Genomic DNA, 21,016 nt, shown 5'->3' on the forward strand with positions numbered 1-21,016 from the left:
GGCTGTATTGACTAGCACTGAAATGGTTAAATAACCCCAACCCCAACCTATTACTTTCCAGCAAAATCCAGGATTCAAATATAAAATATATATCATTTTACTGAAACTTGCCCCTACGGCTGCATAAATATATATACAGGTCAGTTATACAGCGATAGAAAACCTAAAATCGTACAAAACGGACTTTCTACCCGGCGCACGCGGTCCGGATCAGGAGAGTAACATTGTGACGGCACGGAGGTGAATGCGAGCTGTCGGACGCGAGATGTGGGCGCCGATATTTGTAGGTATCGTCCAAACGGGCATTCGGGTTTCTGGATGCATCTTCCGGATTATACCCCGGGGTAGTTTTCAGTCATTCTGGAAATCTCTCTTCAAGACGCGGGAACTTCTCATGCTTCGCGTCGGGGGTCCGTGTCAACGTTCAGCTACCGCGTGGGCTGAAAATCCAAACAGAAAATCAGTTTTGTACCCCAAAAACAGCATGGAAATGGACTCGGCGCGGCCTACCATGCAATAAAACCTTCACTTCTCTTCCGCAAACCACTTTCTGTGTTCTCTGCTACCCGGAACCTTAACGGACGGTTCCCAGAAAGCCATCGGAGAGCTTTCATCACCTGACGCGGCTTCAAAATCCACTAAAATGTTACAAATGTAACTTTACGTTATTTTGCAACATTGTTTCATTAAAGAAAAGAAAAAGAAAAAAAAACAATCGGGGCAGCGGAATTTAATTGGAAAAAAACTCCGGATCCTGCTGAAAAAACTTTTAAATCGTCGTATTTCACCAGTTTTGGATCTTTACTGTGCAGCACCATATGCAAATGAGCTACAGGGATAAACATTTGCATACGGTGCCACCAAGCAATGACGGGAGGCTGCGCAGTCCACAGATGTACACTTAATATATATATATATTTTTTAAAACAGGTTTTTGGTGCATAAAATCCCCGGCGTTACTGGTTTCCACCCCGCCGTGCTTCTTATTTTTATGTACTGTATTCTCCGCCACAAATCACAGCGCCGTGTCACGATAGCACTCCATCAATCAGCGACGCTCCGTGATGGATGAACAGAGATTTATGTAAGAGAAGCGACAGGGCGCGCCGCCGACCGGTGATGGATTACGGCGCTTTCACCCGGCCGACGCTCGAAGCCGTTCAGTGAAACGTCTGCAAACACTTTAAAAAATTACTTAGAGGCTAAATGCTTGCGAATACGCAAAAAAAAAAGCAGCATTGAGATGTACAGAAAGTGTCCGTTTTTTTACAAACTAGAACGCCTGAAAAATCATTAATTCGCCGATAAACATTTCAGCTCATTTCGGATTTTACTCGGCAAAAAAGAATAAAAACCTATTTTTTCGGTTCAAGTAACAAGGCAAATGTAGGAACCCAGAGTTTTAAAATTCCATTTTGTGTTACTAGTCCAAATGTATTCGCTCCAAGCGACACTAAAAGAACTGGATGTTACAATTACCAGTTTTTTTATTTTTGGAGGAACTATTTCTATTTTTTATTGCTACAAAATTTTATAAAATGTAACTTTTTATCTTCAGGAAGTCGACGTAACCTTTACTCCTGCTTCCGGTGCTCCGTTAAATGGTATTTTAACTCTATATACTGGGCAAAGTGGAACTGGAACCCCGGCCAGGAACGAGGTGGAGGACGGCGTGATCTCCAGCAGAGGGCGCAACAGCCTCACAAGTAGAATTCAACTTGCGAAGTCCGAGGGGTAACACGGAAGGTCCGGGGCACTGATGTTTTTGGTCTTCTCTTTCCACCTCTATGTCTACCGCGAAACCGCTTTGCCCTACCGCCACTGTTATAATGGACTTGCCTAATCCTATAACGGCGCTGAAGCCAAATCCATCTATAAACTACTCAGCGAGGACCATCTTACCCGCCACTTGCTTGCTTCGTTGAGAGGCTTCCGAGGCCAGCGCGTAGGACATCGTGATCACCCGTTCCTGGTCCTGCCTCTGAGAGCCGATGTCTGCCGAGCCTTGTTCTTCGGGATATAAACTTGTTTGCAGATTGTGAACGCTGGAAACATCAAAATAGCAAATAAGATAAAACAAAATCTATAAATGAAAAGCGCACAATGATCTTCTAGTGCTGGACATACAAGACAAGGACATAAATCAACCGGTGGGATCCAGTAACCGGAACCCTAAAAGGTGCACAAGCTGGTTTGGTCACCCATCAGGGAGCCGGTAACGTTACGATCTGGAAGTATTTAGCTTTAAGGGGCATCAGTGACATCACCCAACGGTGGCACCAAGCAAATCATGGAAAAATAACACCAACACCCCCCCTTCCCTAAAACTTCTTCTGTTCTTGTAATCCCCCTTCCGCCTTGAAGTCCCTTCATTCAGCCGAGCAAAATAGTTATTTTGGGGATTGAGTCATTATAAGGCTCTGGAGTTTTTTGGGGATCAAAGAATCTGCAGTTACCATCGTTAAACATTCATGCATCTAAAGCGTGACTGATACTTTGTATCTTGCCCCGGACCCGTTATAAACTCAGACACGATCCTAGCTTTCGGTACCGGTTTCTCTCTGTACTAAAAGTATTTTTTCTGCTGTTTTGGGAAATGGGTTATTGCTTTACAGATATTGATATTTTGTTGAAGAGATAAAACTAAGTAAGGGAACAATTAGGATATTTGAAGGGGGGGGCACGAGAACACATTCGCAGATGACAATTGAGCGGATTTGCGCAGAACCGACCTCGACCGAGCCAAGATATTCTTGATCTTTTGCACTTTGCGGTGCCTGGCCTCCAGTTCCTCCAGGCTCAGCGGCTCCTCTGGTTCCAGCTCGATGTATCTCTCTGGGATGGCCACTTTATCTGGCATCGACAACTGCGGGGAAATAGAACGCAGAACGGTCACCTGGCGGCTCGGACAACGATAAAGACATCTCTAGAGCTCCTGGGATCACAGAGTCTGCTTTACTACTATAAATATTACAGATAAAAGCAACTAAGACGGACAGCGTAAGAATTGACATTTTTTCATTTCTTTTGAATACACTGCTAATATTTTTGTATTTTTTCAAAATCCATGAATCCTGTGCAATATCACCAATATACCACAAGGTGGCGCTGTTGTCATTGTAACGATCCAGTGCAGTGCAGCTGTATTTAACGGAGGTTTTAAAGGTGGATACAAAGGGGTTAAAGGGGGTCACACTGCGGCACTAGGGCAATACTCTTTGCCCTTCACCTCCTACAATTTTAAAATGCCCTTCAATAAAACATTTCTGAAAACACCGTATTTTTACAGAGAAATATTTGCATTTTGGATTTTAGAAACAGCAAGTAGATTTTCTCTATCACTTGAAAACTGTTTTAATTTATAAAAAAAAAAAAAAAAAAAAAATCAAGCCCAAAAAGAGAACTGTATTTTTTTGTAATACGCATTCCCCAAAAACTCTTCTGCCCACAAAACGTACAGGGAGCTGTTGCTATGGCGACAGCTCATGTTGACACAGTTATCAGCAGAACTAATAGGTGTGAAGACTGATGGCAAGCGGCGGTTATTCCGTAGCTCCGGGTCTGAAAGTCACCCCGCGTTTCAGCAAAAGAGTTAATCCAACGTGTCAGAAAAGAACATTGGAGATTTAATCCGTTTACCTAAGAAAGCGGAAGATAATTCGTTTATCCTGCTAACCTATCCCGGACCGGAGAAAAACATCTCACGGCCCCCTAATTACAGAACACTTAAATCCCCCGCTCCGGGAATAAAAACGCTGCCCACCCCCACGACAGCCGGCCCCACGGATTCATTAGAAATAAAGATTTCTCTGTTTTCGCCTCGAAAGCCAGAAGACATCTCTGTATCTGAGTGGATTCCATTCCTGGAAACATAGTGACTGGGGGCTAAATGCCGAGACTACTGGGACTTATACCTTCAAATCAAGAGCAGGTCTGGGTCAAGACTTAGAAACATAGAACCTTCCAGCAGATCTGCCCCATCCGGCCCCCGTCTAGTCGCCCGTTTCTCTTGCTGTAAAGACTCAAACCTTAATCAGTCGTTGCCTATCCCATGCATGTTTAAATCCCCTGTTTTACCCTCTACCAGTTCTGCTGGGAGGCTGTTCCACCTATCTACCACCCTCTCAGCAAAGCTTCCTTACTTCTTTGCTGATGTCCAAATCGTATTCCTCCGGTTCCAGATCCAGCTCGGTCACGTGCACGGCCTTCACCCTCATCCACTCCGTGTCTTCCTTGTCTCTGTCCTCCGCGCCGCGGGCCGCTCTCTCCAGCAGCTGGAAATCAAACTCCTGCTCCCGCTTCCACTGATAAGAAGAGAAAACGCGTCAGTCCATCGTCCGAGACTCCAGACAAAACACAGAACACGGGAACAAACGGGCCGCTGACGTTCTAGAGCTCACAAGCACCCTTCAACGCTTTCGTCTCTTGTGGTTGCTATTAGCTGGCAGGGAAAGGGTTAAAGCTCCGTCCTGATAAAATATCTATCGTTTCCCAGTAAATCGTGGTTAGAAAAGTCTACTTTATTCTGGATAAAAAAAAAAAGTAACATTTTTATCAGCGCCCATTAGGAGCAGGAGACACCCACCTCTGAAGGCCGACGGCCGGGCAGCGCGTCTGTCATTAACGCCATTCCTAGAGACCTGATTTTATTTTTTTTTTTTAAAAACCTGAAATTCCATCTTTTCCCATCAACCCCTTTTAACTCGAGACGCCACATGATTTCCAAAAACAGAACTGCTTCTCGGCGACGCGTTCCGCATTAAAAGCATTTTTCTTGCTTCGTGGAGAAACAAAAAAAAAATAAAGATTAAAAAGTACAAAGTAAACAATTTTTTTTTTTTGCATTTTCCCACAAACGACACTTTTGCTCCAAACCCTCAAAGCAGAAGCTCTCGAGAGAAGTGAACGTTCATCGGCCTTTCGCCTTTCTTAATCATGTTTGCAGCGACCCTTTAACTCTTATCGGCGTCACAGCCTCGGCTCGGTACCATGTACCCCATTGGCATTTTAAGGGTTAATCCGGTCAATCAACCGATGAAAAGAAAAAAAAAAAAATCATAAGAAAGACAAGATTCTAAGAAACTTGCGATCGCTACTTTGTATCTTTTATTATTTTCAGGTATATACATTAGAAGCACCAAGTCCGGACTAACATTATTTTAACTCTCGTAGACAAATAGCAAAAAGTTAACATTTCAATAAAACAGCTCTGTTAAAAAAAGTTCTATACGGTAATTATTGCTACGGTTTATGGAGGAGACCCCGACGCGGACTGTCCGGGGAGGCCAGGTAGTGACGTTGGTTTCCGGAAACTAAAGATCTGAGGGATCCTGGTGCAACCTTATAGCCATAGGTCTATCCCATCCCACTGTATTACCCTCTACCACTTCAGCTGGGAGGCTGTTCCACTTAACTACTCTCAGTAAAATGGATGGAAAATGTAGCGCAATGACAGCTGGATTTAAGTCAAGTAGAATCAGCTCAATAATTTTAGTGCAAATGTTACCATTTGGAATAATGCGGTCTTTCCCATTCTGATACAAAATAACAACATAAGGCCCGGGGGCAGCCATCTAATAGAGACCACCTTAATCCCAAATGGAATGAGCCAATGGCCCCCTCGGGAATCCCTCTGACACCGACACCCGGACCGGATCTAAGCTATGATTAAAGGTGCTTAATGTTACGGGACCCCCAGACTCTGACCCCACGGGTGATGTCTCATGGATGTTACTGGAAGCTAATCGAAGAGATGGTGATGTCGCGGTTAACAGGCAAATGTAACAAACGCAAATAACGACCGGCAAACAAAAAAAAATGGGGTATGGCGGTTATCTGCAAACATTGGGATTACTGGAAACATGAGAGAAAGGCGGATGATGAGCGGACACTCGGAAAGCGGGAGAGCTTGTGCCGCGGATTAGGGAGCGGAACGGCAACCGAGAAGCAGTTCGGGAAGCAGCCGACACGGATAGCATGGCAAGCGGTGACTACTGATGGAAAGACCAAAAACAATATAACTAATGCTATGAGTTACGTGGAAACCTTGAAATATCCCACCCGTCATTGGACTAAAACTCCAATCTTGGCCAAAATACTCGGCGGTAAAGAGGACGGATCCACAATTCTACGAAAAAGCTGAAATCTTACAAAAATGGATGGGATCATGTCTCCCTCAGCACCTACATAGTTAAATAAACGCAAGCTGGAGGGGTATATTAGGCACCTTTTACCCCCAAATCACCCTGCCTGTTCGGAAACACTAAAGGCTTGACGTAAAATAGACTGCGTCCCTTTAAAACACTCGGGGCGGAATAACCTGTATGTATATCCTTCTTGTGCTAAAGCCTAGGATTTCCCTAAAAACGTGCAAATAGCGGCCGCGGATATTGTGCTTGGCATCGCTCTACAAGCCGCGATGGGTCGGGATGAACGCAGGATGATTCGGGTCGTCATAGAAAGAAGAAGGAAAAAAATAAAAAAAAAAGCATCTTTTCATTTCCCCAAAAATCAACAAAATCATCCGCTCAAGAAGAAAAGCCAAGGTTTCCATTTCAGGCAAACGATATTAATCCATAAACGCCAACGTTTTCTCAATTCGGCTAAAAAAATACTCGTTTTCTGTTCCGAGTTCCGCGGGCGAATCGTGCGGATGGCGGATAAAGTGCTTACTACCAGACGCTAGGCGTTAGAACATTAGAATGCGGGGGGCCGCGGCGGACTCATGGCTAACATACTGAGCTTATGTCTGCCGAGACGGGACGCCCGACGGGCCGGCCGGACGCAGGCTGCTTGTCCCCTTGGCTGAGCGTCCGCTTGCGCTCGCGGACCAAGGCTTTCTGATGTCTCTTCATTCTCTGGAGCTGCTCCTCGGCGCTCATCTTCCCTCTTTGGTTGTCCCCGCAGTACAGGCGCTCGAAGGCACTTTTTGGTCTGTCCTGTTCAACATGGAGAAGACATAAAACCCCCCTTATTACATCATCATCATCATCATCATCATGAAGCCAGCTTTTTAATTATGAGAGCATCGTTAGAATATTTCGGACCCCCCCCTCCGTGATAGGGGAGGGAGAACCGGCCGAAGCTGGGATTACCTTAGAATTCTCCATGTTTGCCCCTCTTCGAAGCGTGACGTACGACGCAATCGATGAAGACTGCGGCAGCCGAGGCGTGGAAACCGACAAACCTTTCCAGGAGATAAAAAGCTTCTGTTATTTCAAAACAAACGTCTGAAGAAACAATGGAGATGGGTTATAGATGGGGGATGGGAGGATCGGGAGAATTGTTTGGGGGGGGGCACATCGTGTGGGGGCAGTCTCTCTTTTTTACCTCTGGTGGGTAAAGTTTGATACCCAGACTCGGCACTCAGAAACGGGGAGGTCTGGCCGGACTCGGCTCCCCCCGCCAGCTCAGGGTCGCTCACATACGTCCGCAATTCTACCTGCAACGATGAGAATAAAGTAAAAAAAAAATGAGGACCCCTCAACAGAATCTGAAACACAAGGTAACATTTTCCCCGTTTCATCCTCCTCCGTTATTTTGATTGCCGCTGATCTTCCATTACCTGATACAAAGCGCGTTCTTCTATTGGTTGGAAACTATTTAAAAGCAACGTTACAAACATTCTATCAGGAACGTAAGCTTGCGAGCCGAGCCTCTCCACCGAATGTATCGGTTCGTCTCGGTCAATTCTCGTCTTGAATATATGTTTTGGCGCCATATAAATAAAAGATAATAATAATAATAAAGAGCGAAGCGAGCTCCTCGTTGGCTTCCCAGCGGGGTTGTTGGGAGCAGAGGAGGCTTCAGCCCGCGGCTCACCCTGTAGTCTCCGTTCTGTCCCAGCTCGCGGTCTCGCTTCCTCTCGTCGGACTGGCGCTTCAAGCCGCGCACCGACGTGTGTCTGATGACGGAGGAGTCTCTTGGCGGCGGAGGCACGGCTGGAGGGGGAGGGATGCTGGGAGGAGGATCTGGCGCGTCAGGACTGTACATATCAGGTAGAGGAGGCCTGGGGGGTGCACCTTCTTCCTGTTAATTCACGGAGGACAGGTTACTTCGGACGTATTCAATTAGAGCAGCGTTGGGTCGAAGCTAACCCCAGAGCTAGCACTCATTCACCCTGGCTCACGGCGGAACCCCGGCATCTCATGCTTTAGCCCCAGCTATCACTCACTGATGACGGGCGCCCCCCCCTCGTCGGAGATTGGGGTTGCGGCTCAGGTTTCTGCAGGAGCTGCGGCTGGGATTGCGACCTGGCCTGGGAGTACGGCTGGGGATAAAGCCCCACTTCCAACGTGGGCTTCACGGCGACGGACGCCGGGACCTGCGGGGACACCGATTTGCTGCGGACCGATGTGAACGCCGTGGTTCTGGAAGGCACAAACTGGGAAGGAATCGAAGGCACTGTTTTTCTTTCTAGAAGAGCGAGAACGTCGAGCCGCAGGTTACCAACAATAATAATAATAAAAAAATTCCAGTTCATTTATAGTAAACATTTCTACCTCACCGGTGTTCCAAAAGCATGGAAAATGCCTAAAATTCCATAAGAACCGTTACATAAAAATAACTCTAACCGAGACGCTCCAAAAGGTCTTCTAACTTGGCCCAGGCCACCATCGTATCGGGCGAGTCCCACCATATCTCAAAGGTCATCAAACACCTCGCGGTGCTACAATTATCACCCAAATCAAGTATGACGAGTCTGAAAAGCACATAAGGCCAGCCCTCACGTAGCAGTCGTTTCCTCGCTGGTACTACCTGGATTCTTAAACGATTCGACAAGAACCTTGTAGTTTAACTTATTTGCGCTGAGTCCGGCCGTGACGTCTTCGATTCTCCACAGTTCCTTTTGCATCTGAGCCTTTTCCTGAAAATAAAAGCAAAAAAAACCCCCAAACTTTTTACTATTTCCTTCTCAAAACGAACGAATAAAAATTGTACGATTCATTAGAATTCAATCGCTAAACTGAGATTTTAGCAATTGCCAAAAATATTTAAAAAAAAAAAAAAAAAAACATAATGCAAAGTAATTAAAACTAAAATTATTTGAATATTAATTTTAAGATGTAACAGTAACAAAAAGATAAAAAAAAGTCTTAAGCGCATTTGGAAATACAATGTCTTTTTTTAATATTACAAGAAAAATCAGTTTTGACACAAAAATTAAATTTGGCCTCTAAAGGGTTTGAAAAAATAACTCATCGTAAATACAAACTACAATCCCCATCAGCCATACCAAATCAACAGATGGGAAGAGAAGCAGTCAGATACAGATTAAAGGCTGACAGACTGGCCGACCTTAACCTTAATGGACGGAGGGCCGGTGAGGGCCGCCCTGAGACGTTCATGTTTCAGAACATCCGGGTCGCGACGTACCTGAGAGAGCAGCGGCCGGTTCATTTGTTCTTGTAACATTTGCCGTAACCGACTCACGTCGCTTTCCAGCCTCAGGTACTCGTTCCACGCGTTCTCCATGTCCTGGAAGGAAGGGGTTAAATTAGGTTAAAAAAGATTTGGAAAAGAAAACGTAACAACGTAACGCATTTATTTCCAAAAGCGGGCGATAAACGAACGCGGATACGGCTGAGCGGATATATCACGATATGAGCGCCACCGCGTGATACAACGTCGCCCGAAAAACTGAGAAACCCGCCCAAAAAAAGACATTGGTTTTGTACATTTTTGCTTTTTAAAGAAAACATGAAATTTAAAAAAGATTCCGCACTTTGTGTCACCGAGAGATGTTTTATTTTAAGGATGGGGGGGGATTTGACCCCCTGGCCGTGTCTTTGTTTCCATGCTTGTCTTGATGACTACCATTCTTTGTAATTAATTCTCCTTTAATTAAACCAACGATTATTCGCCCCGTTCCCGCCAGTCGCCCCGTTCCCGCAGAGTCTGATGCTAGTTCTAGAACAGGGGTGTCCAACCTGCGGCCCTCTTAGCTTCATCTAAGGGGCTGGCTGAGGAGGATGGGAGATGCAGTCCTGCAGCAGCTGGAGGGCCGCAGGTTGGACACCCCTGCTCCGGGACATGTTTATTTATTCCCTGTTGAAATCTATCATTTCCATTCTCGGGTTGCTTACGGTGGACACTTTGGACATTTCGGCTCTGATCTGCACCAGGTCTTCCTGCAGGAGGCGTTGCTGGTAGGAGATCTTCTCCGTGTGCTGCGGCTGGTCTTTGTACTGATCCATCTGTCTGTGCAGAACCTCTAGGACCGTTTCCAGCTTGTCCTGCAAGAGTAAAACAAGAGATTGTCCCGTAAGCCCCAGCCGTGTCCGCGGGGGTCTCTCCCGGCGACATAAAGCGACACCCGCTGAGAGCGCAGATCAATATCCCCCGCGGGAAGAATCAATCACTATCACTATCCTCAGGAAATACGCATTATTTATTTTAAAAATAATAAAAATAAGGGATTCTCCGCTGGCCTGGGGTCACACAGTCAGAGGAGGAGGAATCTCGTAAAGTTTGGAAAAGAAGCAAGGAAAGAACAGAAGAAGTTATGTCAGCAGGCAGAAAAACAGAATGTCCAGCTAATTTCCTCCAAATATAAAAAAAATACCCTTTTAACGCTCTGTCTACGATAACGAGGACGAAACGCGGGATTCTTCACATTTGTTCTTGACGGTCAGTAACTCGCTACATAACACAAGCGATTCCATCACGGAATATAGGCAGCCATTTAAAGCGGGTACTCCTGGCCCCCTAAAAAGTCTACTAGGACCATCTAAACGACCCGGTTACTGCCTCGGGACACCCTGTCCATGCGCAATCAAGCCTGCAGACCCCTCCGATGAGACGTCTTCGCGCGGCTCTTACTTTATTGTCCTTGAGAGCTCTGATTTTATCCTCCAGGTCTTGCAGAATCCTGTCCTGTTCACAGAGGATGCTCAGCTTCACCTGCGAGGCCAGACACCAAACAAACAGAGAGTTAGACGCAGCAGCTCACGGACGGACGGACGGACGGACGTCTATATCTCCGGGACGCTACGGGATGCCGATACTTATCCACCAATTCTAAAGTATCTGGGATAGGAGATTCCATACAAAGGTGAACGACCCCTATAGACTACATTCCCCCCCCCCGCAAGTTTTACCTACATCAACATCGCTTTCGGCCATTCTGACCGGTTTGGAGGCGCGATCCCTCAGAGTATCTCTTCCGGTCACCTGGGAAATAACGAGATTTTTATAGATACGGACTCTATACGGGGAGCGTTATGGGGATAATGAATTTTGCTCTGTACGGGAAGCGTTCAGCGCATGCAAACTAAAACAGATTCACCGATCCTACAGCAAGTCGCCCGCCGGCCGTCGGAAAACAAACCGCCTTCTACGCGCGATGCTTTCTGCCCCAAAATGCTGCTTTAAAACAAAACAGCCCGATTCTGACCTTAATGCTCGCGGGTCCGCCGAAAGATTTTCAGGATGCTTCTGAAGGACAAACTACTTTACTTTCACACCCACAATGTGAGCGCTAATCATGTATTTCACCTGTTTTTTTTTTTTTTTTATAAATTTTTATGGTGCCACCAAGATCAATTTGAGTCCAGATGATGGATTGCATTGCGGGGGGGGGGGGGGCGTTTCGTTGTGGCACCTTCATCTTTAGAAGGTTGCCTAATTATATTTATCATTTACTTAATTATTTGAATATTTATTTAATTATTATTAAATATTATATATATATATATTTAAAAAAAAATAAAAGGTCTGGTGCAAAGTTCTAATTATGAGAAAACCAACAGGAACGTTCCATTTGTTTCCGCGTTTAGAACTTTCTTGATACTGAATCGCGGAAAATGCCGCAGGGCAGAAAAAAAACAGCTTTGGGTATCCCGGGGGTCATTAAGAGCTTTACGATCATTGTAAGGATTTGGAAGCAACTTAAAAGAACCGCTGCCTTCTCAACACGCGTTAGACACAGCCACACCGTACGCGACCGAAAGCACACAAGAATAAAACAAAATAATACATTTAACAAAAAATAAATAATAATAAATATAACAAAAAATAAATGATAATAAAAAACTATAGAGAAGCACCATTAAGACTGCAGCCAGACCGCGGGGTTCACTAAGCCATGGGATGGGCACATTGACGCGGTACGGGGGTCTTACGTTTATACTTGTTCGGTACCCCGGTGTGGAGTTCTTTAACACACTGTGAACCAAGTTGATCAGAGGCTCATTATATTTAATCTGTTTCAAATCAAAGGTGAAATGTTATGGAAATCCCAGTTTCCGCGGATAGAACACAGCCGCCGGGCAGAGGCGGTCACGCCGCGCTCGCTCGGGGGAACGATAGATCTGTCATCTATGAACGAGCGCAAAGATCTTAAGAGACTCTCCGAGGGACACTTAAGGAAGAACCCGCGTGCAGCTTCACTCGCACAGAGCGGATACCATGCTGCCCAATTAGGGGAATAAGGCCCATAAAATAACGTCCGTGGCTCATTCTAACGAGCCTTGGGAAACATTCGCATCTCATGCATCAGCCTCGATCAGCTCATCTAGTCTGCTGTAAACCTTAATCAGCCGTTGGTCTCATCTTAGATTCAGGAGCCGTATGTCTATCCCATGCATGTTTAATACCCTCACTGAATTACCCCCTACCACTTCTGCTGGGAGGCTGTTCCACTTATCTACTACCCTCTCAGTAAAGTAAAACTTCCTTCCGTTCCATCTCAGCCTCTAGTGTTAGATTCCGGTCTCTTGTTGTAACTTTTCTCCTCCTTTGAAATAAATTCCCCTCCTGTCGTTTGTTAATTCTCGATAATATTTCTCCTGCCAACCATTTTCCGGCACTCAATGCGGCCAACGAACCTACGAGCATCAGCCGGACGTCGTGTGAGTGATTTTTATTATCCCAATCAAACAACCCTTTTCAGACAGTTTTATAAGGGGCGATGGTGTTTTTGTAGGTCGTAGTTTGACTTAAATCATGGTTATTTGATGCGTCATAAACATTCCGAGCGATAAACATTCCCAACATTCTAAAGCCCGGCACGTAGCCGTCAGGAGACTCGTGGCTCGATGCCACCAGGACGGGCGTTCGATCAGCTGACACCCGGGTGCATCCGACAACAGAAAGAATAAAAGCCGATCAGAAATAACCCCCCCCCCCAAGAGATTTAATTCTCTTCTACACGGAACAGACAGCTGGGACGGGGAACTAATAAATTAATGCTCTTACCTTTAAATCTAAATACTCGAGATCCTTCTTCAGTTGATGGTACGTGTCATCCGCCTCCAGGAGGAAAAGAGAAGAAAGGAGAGAGAAAAGAGAAGAAAAGAGGAAAAAGGGAAGAAAAAGGGAAGAAAAGAGGAAAAAGGGAAGAAAAGAGGAAAAAGGGAAGAAAAGAGGAAAAATCGTTAAACGTCTCGTTCCGGAGTCAGAGAATGAGCGCACCGCTCTTCGTTTTCTATTTCTTTCTATTCTTTAGACTTTTGCCATTTAGGTTTTTTTTCTCTCTTTAATCGTATTTTTTGTCGGTGAAGAATGTGGCTTTTTTTTTTTTTTTTTTTTTTTTTTACTCTAGATATCGCGGTTTGCATTAAAGCTCCTGGAAAAGTCCAAGAAGCAACAACAGAATTGAAAAGTTTTTAATTTTTTTTTTATAGTCCTGCTCTGTATTTTTGCAATTATACCTTCCCTACCAACAGTATCGGGCACCGCGGGCACTCGGGCCGACGGCAGAAATTCCTCGTCCCATTGGCCGGTTCTCGAGAACTTCAACCCCTAGCCTCGTATTCTATGCGTGTTTATGTGTGCGAGTATTTATATATGTTTACTATATATATCTATACTCCCACTGGTCTGTGTTACATTGTAATTAATTGGAAAAAAGAAACATTTCGAATGACATTCATGCTTTATGGACATGCGTTGGATGTTGGCGCGACGCCATGCGGGAGGTTGCCGTGACAGCCATCATTCACTTTATTTAAATGTAATTCTTTACATTAACAAGTCGCAAGCTGGCGGTAAAAATGTTTCAGGATTAAAAATAGCATTTCTTGCTAAATAAAACACGGAAAAACACAGAAGAACCTAATAATACGATCAGGGAATGGATCCAAATCCCAGGAGCCCCGAGATACCAACCCCGCAGGCCACGGGGTAAAAAGCACAATAAGGGCAGAATCGGCTGGGGACATTTATACAGCAGAATTATACGAATGTCGGCTTTCCAACCATGCGTTAAAAAAAAAATACAAAAGCATCAAGCAAAATAACTCAAAGCGGGGCAAAGCCTCGAGGAGCGCATTCGGCCGCGGGGCGCTGGGGCAAATCGCGGATGAGCCGTTGGACAGCTGACCTGGCAGGGGTGACTGGCGGGCTCATGGTGCTTTAATTTGGCGATTGTGTAATTTCTGACTTTGGCCAACTTAGCCTGACGTCTCCTTAATCGAACGAGAAGCAGTGCTAGCTCTTCAGGCTGCGAGGTATTTGGGACACATTGCGGAGAGGATATCAGGAGCCCGGAAAGAGATGGGAAGAGGCACTGAGCGGCCCCCAGTCCTCCTAAGGACCATCATTAAAAAGTTAGGTCAGAAGAAATCAACTTTCCAAAGTTTGGAAGCCACTTTTAAAGTTTTAGATCCTCCAAGAGTAGAATGAGAATTTGGGAGATTTCATTTCATTTGCAAAAATGTTACTTTAAGGTCTCGGGAATCTGTGAAAGAATTTGCCTCGGATTTCTCGCGGAAGAAACCACAAAACGCCAAAAGTAAGGCACATGAGAGAGATATCTTACCGACTTGCCATGTAAACTGGGAGCACTTACAGTGTGGGTCATGTAACCCATGGAAGGCATGGAGCGGCGATCCACGTGAGCTGTGGACTGAGACACAAAGCGCAGATTAATACGCGGAGCGGCGTGACGGTAAATATAGCGATGGGTAACACGTCGGGCAATACGCGGTGCCCCCAATACATACATTGGACCTGACAGCTTAACAACCAGATCCGTCCTCTGCTATGTGTCTAATCGCTAAAAACAAACAAAACCCCCCCCCAAAAAAACGAGGAATACCCTCAAAATCTGTCCATATTAAAGCATCTTGATAAATAAGCCTGATAACCCCCAGAGGGGAAGAGCTCCAAGATGGCAGATCCACGGCATTTTTACCTTAACGGCATGGGCGCGCGTCTTCTGAGGCGAGCCGGCGTACATGGCGTCTGCCAGCCGGTCCTCCGGTCTGATGGTGACTCTGTCCGCCGGCGTGTGTGGTCTTTTCGGATGAAAGGATTTGGGTGGCGCCGGCGGGGGGATATCAGATGGAGACGGAGGGACAGAAATGCATCGAGGGACATCTAAGAAACTTTTAGATCTGCTACGGTCCACGAAGTCCATCGTCCCGGAGTAAATTGGGCCGGTCGGGCTGCCGTGTTTAAACTGCTGCCTTTGCTGCCACTCGTAAAGCTGCCATACCATGCCCTCCTTGGTGGCTTGACGTTCTTGGTTGGACATCTTGAAATGGCTGACCCGGTCATGCGCGTACTTGTAATCACTCGGTAGGTCGCGGTTTGGGGTGGGAGAGACTTCGGAAGGCTGCCTGGTGGTCTTTGGCAACGTTTGGTAATTTTCATGATGATTCGAAGGACGATTAAGATGCCGAGGGAGGGAACGATCGGACGCAACGCTGAGGAAAGCAAAAAGGACGTGGTCAACGGGACAGATAAGAGTAAATCTTAACACTGGTCTAAGTATTTTTGGCTCCAGCCAGCAACATATACTCAATGAATCTACAAAAAGATGAGTTGAGCAGAGCGGATGGTCTACTGAGTTTGGCCATGGACCTGGACCTGGACAGCTCTCCATTATACTCGATGAAGGACCTATTGGAGTCCCCCACTGTTACTCTATCCAAGATATCAACCGGTGCTTGATCTGTGCCGGTCCGGAGAACCTTCTTACCTTTTGGGGTCCCCTTTCTGTATCTTCACCCAATGTTCCACCTGAGCCAGGTTACTTCTCCTCTGCTCTTGTTTTTCGGGAGCCCTCCTTGGATTGAACCCTCCTTTGTCCATCTCGTTCAGCTCCCCTGGGATGGCCGCCATGAAAAAAGACGAGGGAAGGGTTCCGTTCCTTTCGAAGGACTGCGGCTGAGCCGAGTGGCTCTGATACGTCTTGGAGAATTCCGTGAAAGCCGATTCGCCGTCGCTGGCGACAAAGTGCCTCGTCTTCCCCCCCTTTGAGTTTAGCGCATGGATGGTGTAGCGATCTTCCTCTGCAGACTCGCGTCTCATATCCTCGTCACGCTTCTTAGAAGACACGGCTTCTTTGTATTTCTGATGGTTGTTGTTCACTTGGACCACCTCTGGCTTTGTGTACTCTTTGAACGAGTCCATGTGGTTGGTCAACGGTTCCGGCTGCCATTCCAGTTCTTCGCTATTTCTATAAATAATAATAAAAAAAAAAACATATATAAAAAATATATAAAATCTGCATAAAGACTAAAACCCAAAGAAAATGAACAAAATACTCCACTTTTTTAAAATAATTTTAAAATTTTAAAATAAAGTTTTTGAAAATAATTTAAAAATAAAAATTATATTTTAAACAGCAGAAAAAAATTATAAAAACTTTGTAAAAATGTAATGGGGTCCAACGGATCTGCGGACTAATTTAACCCTTTTGAATCTGCAACTCGCTAATTTCAATCTTCATGGAATTGCCTTTTTTTCTGGAAATTGCCTTTTTTTCTGGATTTTGTGGGAATAAAAATGCACTCATTTGTATTTTGATGATATTGCAGGTTTTTCTGTAAACATTAAAGAATACCGAAGTATCCTACCTTCACAACACGCGTGTAATATATTCCAAACCCCGCAGCCGCGCATAAACGGCATTTCACTGACCACGGATTTTTGAGCTTTTTGTCTCCGCAAAGTAAACATCGGCGGCTGATTTATTGGCAGCGCCGGTGGAAAGGGCTGGTTTGAAAAGCTTGTTAATGCCCGCCTGTCACAGGCATGCGAAAACGGACTGCTGAGCTAAGAGTTTGCGCACGTCCGACGTTAAAGAGCTAAGCACCGGAAAGCCTGACCCGACAATCTGCCCCAAAATTATCTCCCATTGCCGAAGCCGCGGACAAGCCGGTCCAGACCCCCCCAATGTGTTACTCTGAGACGTGGACCCTTATGCTGGTGGGGGTTCTTACATTTTACTAACCCCCCCCTTGCATGACACTTCTCTGCTCTACTTTCCGTCAACAGGTCTATGCATAAATCAGGCAGGGACCCCTTATTGATGTTAGTTTGGGGTCTCGGAGGTCAGTAGCGGGACCAGTCATTTGGAAGGTCTTAGCGGTATGGTTTGTCTTTTTTTGTAGATGATACAAAAGTCTGCAACAGGGCAGACATTCCGGGTGGAACGAGTCAACTGATTTAAGTAAATCAGAATAACGGTTGAGAGCGCGGCAGCTGCAGTTTAACGTTGATAAATGTAAAATAACGCACTTTGGATGTAAAAATCCCGAGGCAGAATATAGCATTGGGGCACAGGTGACAGATGGGTAAAACGCTGAATCCCATTAATCTTAGGACGGAGAAGATAAGAGAAATGGTCAAAAATGTTACGGAAGGAAAAAGATTTAAGAAAAACAGAGAGAAAGAAAACAGCTTTCAATCCTCCGACACAAAGTATTTTGCGTGTGAATGAAAGTTTTCACACGCGGTTAAGTCAGTAGGAGACGGGAAAGCTCGGGCAGGCAGAGGGTTTGACCGAAGCCCCCGCCTGGGCATTTAACGGTAACATACATTAACGATAAGAGGTTGGAGCCCTAAGGAGCCGTTTAATCGTTTATACGGTAGCGGCGCTGCTGCCCCGTAGGCTCCGGCACGCACATGGGGGCCATGGAGAAAAACATGCGGAAATCATTACATTAAAAAGCCAAAAAGATGCAAAAACTATGCCAAGGAAAACTAAGTTCCAGAACCGACCTCGGTAATTCGGAGCTATTGTTAGGATAAACACGTTTTTTTTCTGCATAAACTGTAATTCCAGCCACTTAACATCATGAATATTTCCCGTGGATTCCAGAAGCAGAGACAAAGACCCCTATTGTTCTTTTTTTTTTAGCCCGTAAGTCTGAGAGACGGCAAACGGCCAGCACAGGAGCGCACGCTCAGCCCAGAGCAACACGCTGAGAGACGCCCGAGGGTCTCGGCCCCCGTGGGGTGAAGACTCTGAGGGTCCATAGACCACTAGTCGGGATGGGATGGCGTCTGCCCACCACGGGCCAGCCCCCCACTTGCCTTTTGGTCGCCTCGGTCGCTTGCATCTGCGCCGCCTGGTTCATCGCCTGGATCCACCCGTTCATATCCTCCTGCGTTTCGGCGCCGAAGTAGTACGTGCGCATCCCGTCCTGATCCTGGTGCGATCCGATTATGGAGCGTTTCTGCTGGATGTACGCCCGCATCCCATTGTGGACGGCCTGCAAGGCAAAGACAGACCCGTTAGTGGATCACGCGGTGATAGATTCCCCCCCCCACACAGTATACCGAAAGTCTGTTACCGATATTAACCTCTCGATTGACCGATCAAAATGATTACTGTTCCGAGATCACGACAGAAAAATAATCTGTTCTGGGAAATAAATGTTTAATTGTGAAATCCTTCCAGCGATCCCCCGGGTAAAGCGCGGTCCGCTCTCCCCCCGGGTTCCATTGCCTCGGGGGGGGGGGATCTCACCCTCAACAAGAGAATTAAATCAAGTGAGCTCCAGTCTTCCGGAAACACAGAATCATTTGGAAACTCAAGAAAACGGGATGCGGTTCAGAGCAGGTCGCTTATATTTAATGGGAACGCTCATTATTAATGTAGAACTTCTTCTGGATCATAAAGTTTAACCCTTTTGGATCCGCAACTCGAATAACAGATTGCGATAACATTTCTCGCTGGGCGGCGGATGGATTTTACCTAAACTAAGATTTTACAAACCGACTGGGATTAAATATAACATTTTCAAGCAATTTTAGACAAGGGTGGAAAACAAAGGAATTCTCTAGAACGTAAAGGCTAATACGGCGTGTTAACAAATAACAATAACTCTGTGTAACTTTTTATATAAAAAAAAATGGAACATTTAAAGACTAGATGGACCCAAAAAAACCAGAATAAATATTAATAAATCTGCAGGAAGGTAGTAAGCAAACAGATTAGAACGCACCTTAAATGTAATAAACGGCCTTTATATTCATCTTGGGGCGGAAGAAGAAAACGTTCCCCGCCGGACGAGCTGCAGAGAGGTGCAGACACAGCTGAACCGTCAGGGGCTTCGATATTAAACAGGGAGGTGCCGGGGCCGGACACGGCTTATCCGCCGCGTGATGGGCACATCATTAATAAGAGCTGACACGCAATTCAGCCGAGGCCGACCATCCCCTCTCCCCTCACAAACAGCCCCGCGCTCTACATGCGCATGCCAGGCTTTGTGTGTCCCGTTAGACGGATTAAACCGGATGCAGCGAGCCGATCCAAAACGGGACGGGGATTTATACAAAAGAAACGACAGGCTGGGTAACCAAACAACAGCAGATAAATGATCCTCTCGCTGTTTTTTTGACAGTATGGGGGAAGTAAAAGCTGCTGCACCGACTCTTCTGAGCACTTCCTGTGCAGCAAACGAGAAGCGCAGCCAATGGGACGTTAGCTGGGATTCTCATTGGCTGTCGTTTGCTTATTTTAAAGTTTCTGTCACCCAGCCTGTGCGAGGTTCTCAGTCCTGAGAGTTAGCACTCAGCAGAGCAGTAAAGCTGCAGTCTGGTTCCGTGTCTTTGTAACGTGATCTGAACACAGGAGTCGGTACTGGTTTCCCATGGGTACGCGCCAACTCCTTCCAGTGGCCTTCCTCCAGCAGAACGGATAAAGCAACAACATCAAAATTATGAGATCATCTCCCAACCACGAAGGATTTACAATTAATAAGGACTTTCATCCTCGCTTTCAGGACCTCAGAGGTCTCGTTCTTCAGATGGAATCAATCCATCTTTTTCCACGTGAAGAAGAAGCCTCTTAAGAGCTCATGTGACTCTCCATCTTCGACTAGGCTAAAGTCAACCTTGACTAAAGACTTCTCTTGGCCAAAACCACCATTTTTCTTATAAGCTTACATTAGGACTCCTACGACCCATTTATATCTTGGCCTGACCAAGGGCAAAACCCCCCTCCACTCCTGCCGGCTCGACACACTCCTCCATTGTGTGGGCTGGTTGGGGACATCTGGGGTCCTCTTTGTAACCAACCATTGAGCAGCGGCACCTCTGGGAGCCCGGTCACCCAATAGAGCGCCCTATGCAGAGATGGCCTAGGCCAGAATACACTTCTGCCGTATGCTACAACCCCCTCTCATCGGCAGCGATCATAGTTGACTATGGACTCCGTCCAGCCATAAGTCCTTCCTCCATTCCCTCACTTGTCCACTTTGTGTTTGTGGCAAGTTCCTCCAGACTTTGGCAACCCATCGGCAGTCTGGGGGTTCACCGTACAGATCGGTCTTTATTAATAACCCAGAAAAGACATTATCTGGAGAAAGCCGTATGTTAAGCACAAGAAGCACAGAAAAAATGCTTCATTCGGATTGTTCTTTCCAACGAGACAGAACGGGAGCAGAAAGTTATTTCTATCGCATAAACAGCCCCATCTGTGCGACGCGCGCACAACTTCATTAACTTCACAGAACAAAGCCGTGCGAAAGCAGCATCAAACCTTAATAACTTTGTAACCGGGAAGCGAGCGCGACAATTAAAGCGCATTCAATGCAATAAATCAGATTTATTCGGGGGAGGGGGGAGGCTTTTGATACCGAAAGAAGGAAAATAATTATAATTTGTGCAGCGCATCGAACTAAATCACGTTAATAATCCTAAACGAGGTTAATGCTCAAGCGCTAATGGAAGCGGCACCCACTCAGAATACGAGCAAGAAAGTATATTCCTTTACCAGACGGAGGATACAGAGATTGTATATATATATATATATATATATATATATATATATATATAT

At 45.9% G+C, this 21,016-nt stretch overlaps 1 protein-coding gene across 1 annotated transcript in view; it reads right to left on the reverse strand.

Annotated features, from left to right (window-relative positions):
* Nucleotides 1–310: 310 nt before the first annotated feature.
* The window catches only part of PLEKHA7 (pleckstrin homology domain containing A7), a 72,109-nt gene continuing 51,403 nt past the window's right edge, over nucleotides 311–21,016 (reverse strand). The window contains exons 9-27 of the mRNA XM_053449743.1: nucleotides 18,268–18,446; nucleotides 15,926–16,405; nucleotides 15,137–15,650; nucleotides 14,762–14,848; nucleotides 13,198–13,251; nucleotides 11,104–11,172; nucleotides 10,822–10,902; nucleotides 10,086–10,235; nucleotides 9,376–9,477; nucleotides 8,758–8,866; nucleotides 8,174–8,415; nucleotides 7,822–8,028; nucleotides 7,330–7,441; nucleotides 7,095–7,186; nucleotides 6,738–6,938; nucleotides 4,143–4,304; nucleotides 2,733–2,866; nucleotides 1,903–2,045; nucleotides 311–440 (exon numbers count right to left, since the gene is read on the reverse strand). Coding sequence (XP_053305718.1) covers nucleotides 418–440; nucleotides 1,903–2,045; nucleotides 2,733–2,866; nucleotides 4,143–4,304; nucleotides 6,738–6,938; nucleotides 7,095–7,186; nucleotides 7,330–7,441; nucleotides 7,822–8,028; nucleotides 8,174–8,415; nucleotides 8,758–8,866; nucleotides 9,376–9,477; nucleotides 10,086–10,235; nucleotides 10,822–10,902; nucleotides 11,104–11,172; nucleotides 13,198–13,251; nucleotides 14,762–14,848; nucleotides 15,137–15,650; nucleotides 15,926–16,405; nucleotides 18,268–18,446 — 3,141 coding nt within the window. The 3' untranslated portion in view covers nucleotides 311–417. The remainder of the gene's footprint in view (nucleotides 441–1,902; nucleotides 2,046–2,732; nucleotides 2,867–4,142; nucleotides 4,305–6,737; nucleotides 6,939–7,094; nucleotides 7,187–7,329; nucleotides 7,442–7,821; nucleotides 8,029–8,173; nucleotides 8,416–8,757; nucleotides 8,867–9,375; nucleotides 9,478–10,085; nucleotides 10,236–10,821; nucleotides 10,903–11,103; nucleotides 11,173–13,197; nucleotides 13,252–14,761; nucleotides 14,849–15,136; nucleotides 15,651–15,925; nucleotides 16,406–18,267; nucleotides 18,447–21,016) is intronic.

The sequence above is a fragment of the Spea bombifrons genome, chromosome 10, assembly GCF_027358695.1.
Source record: "Spea bombifrons isolate aSpeBom1 chromosome 10, aSpeBom1.2.pri, whole genome shotgun sequence".
NCBI lineage: Eukaryota > Metazoa > Chordata > Amphibia > Anura > Pelobatidae > Spea > Spea bombifrons.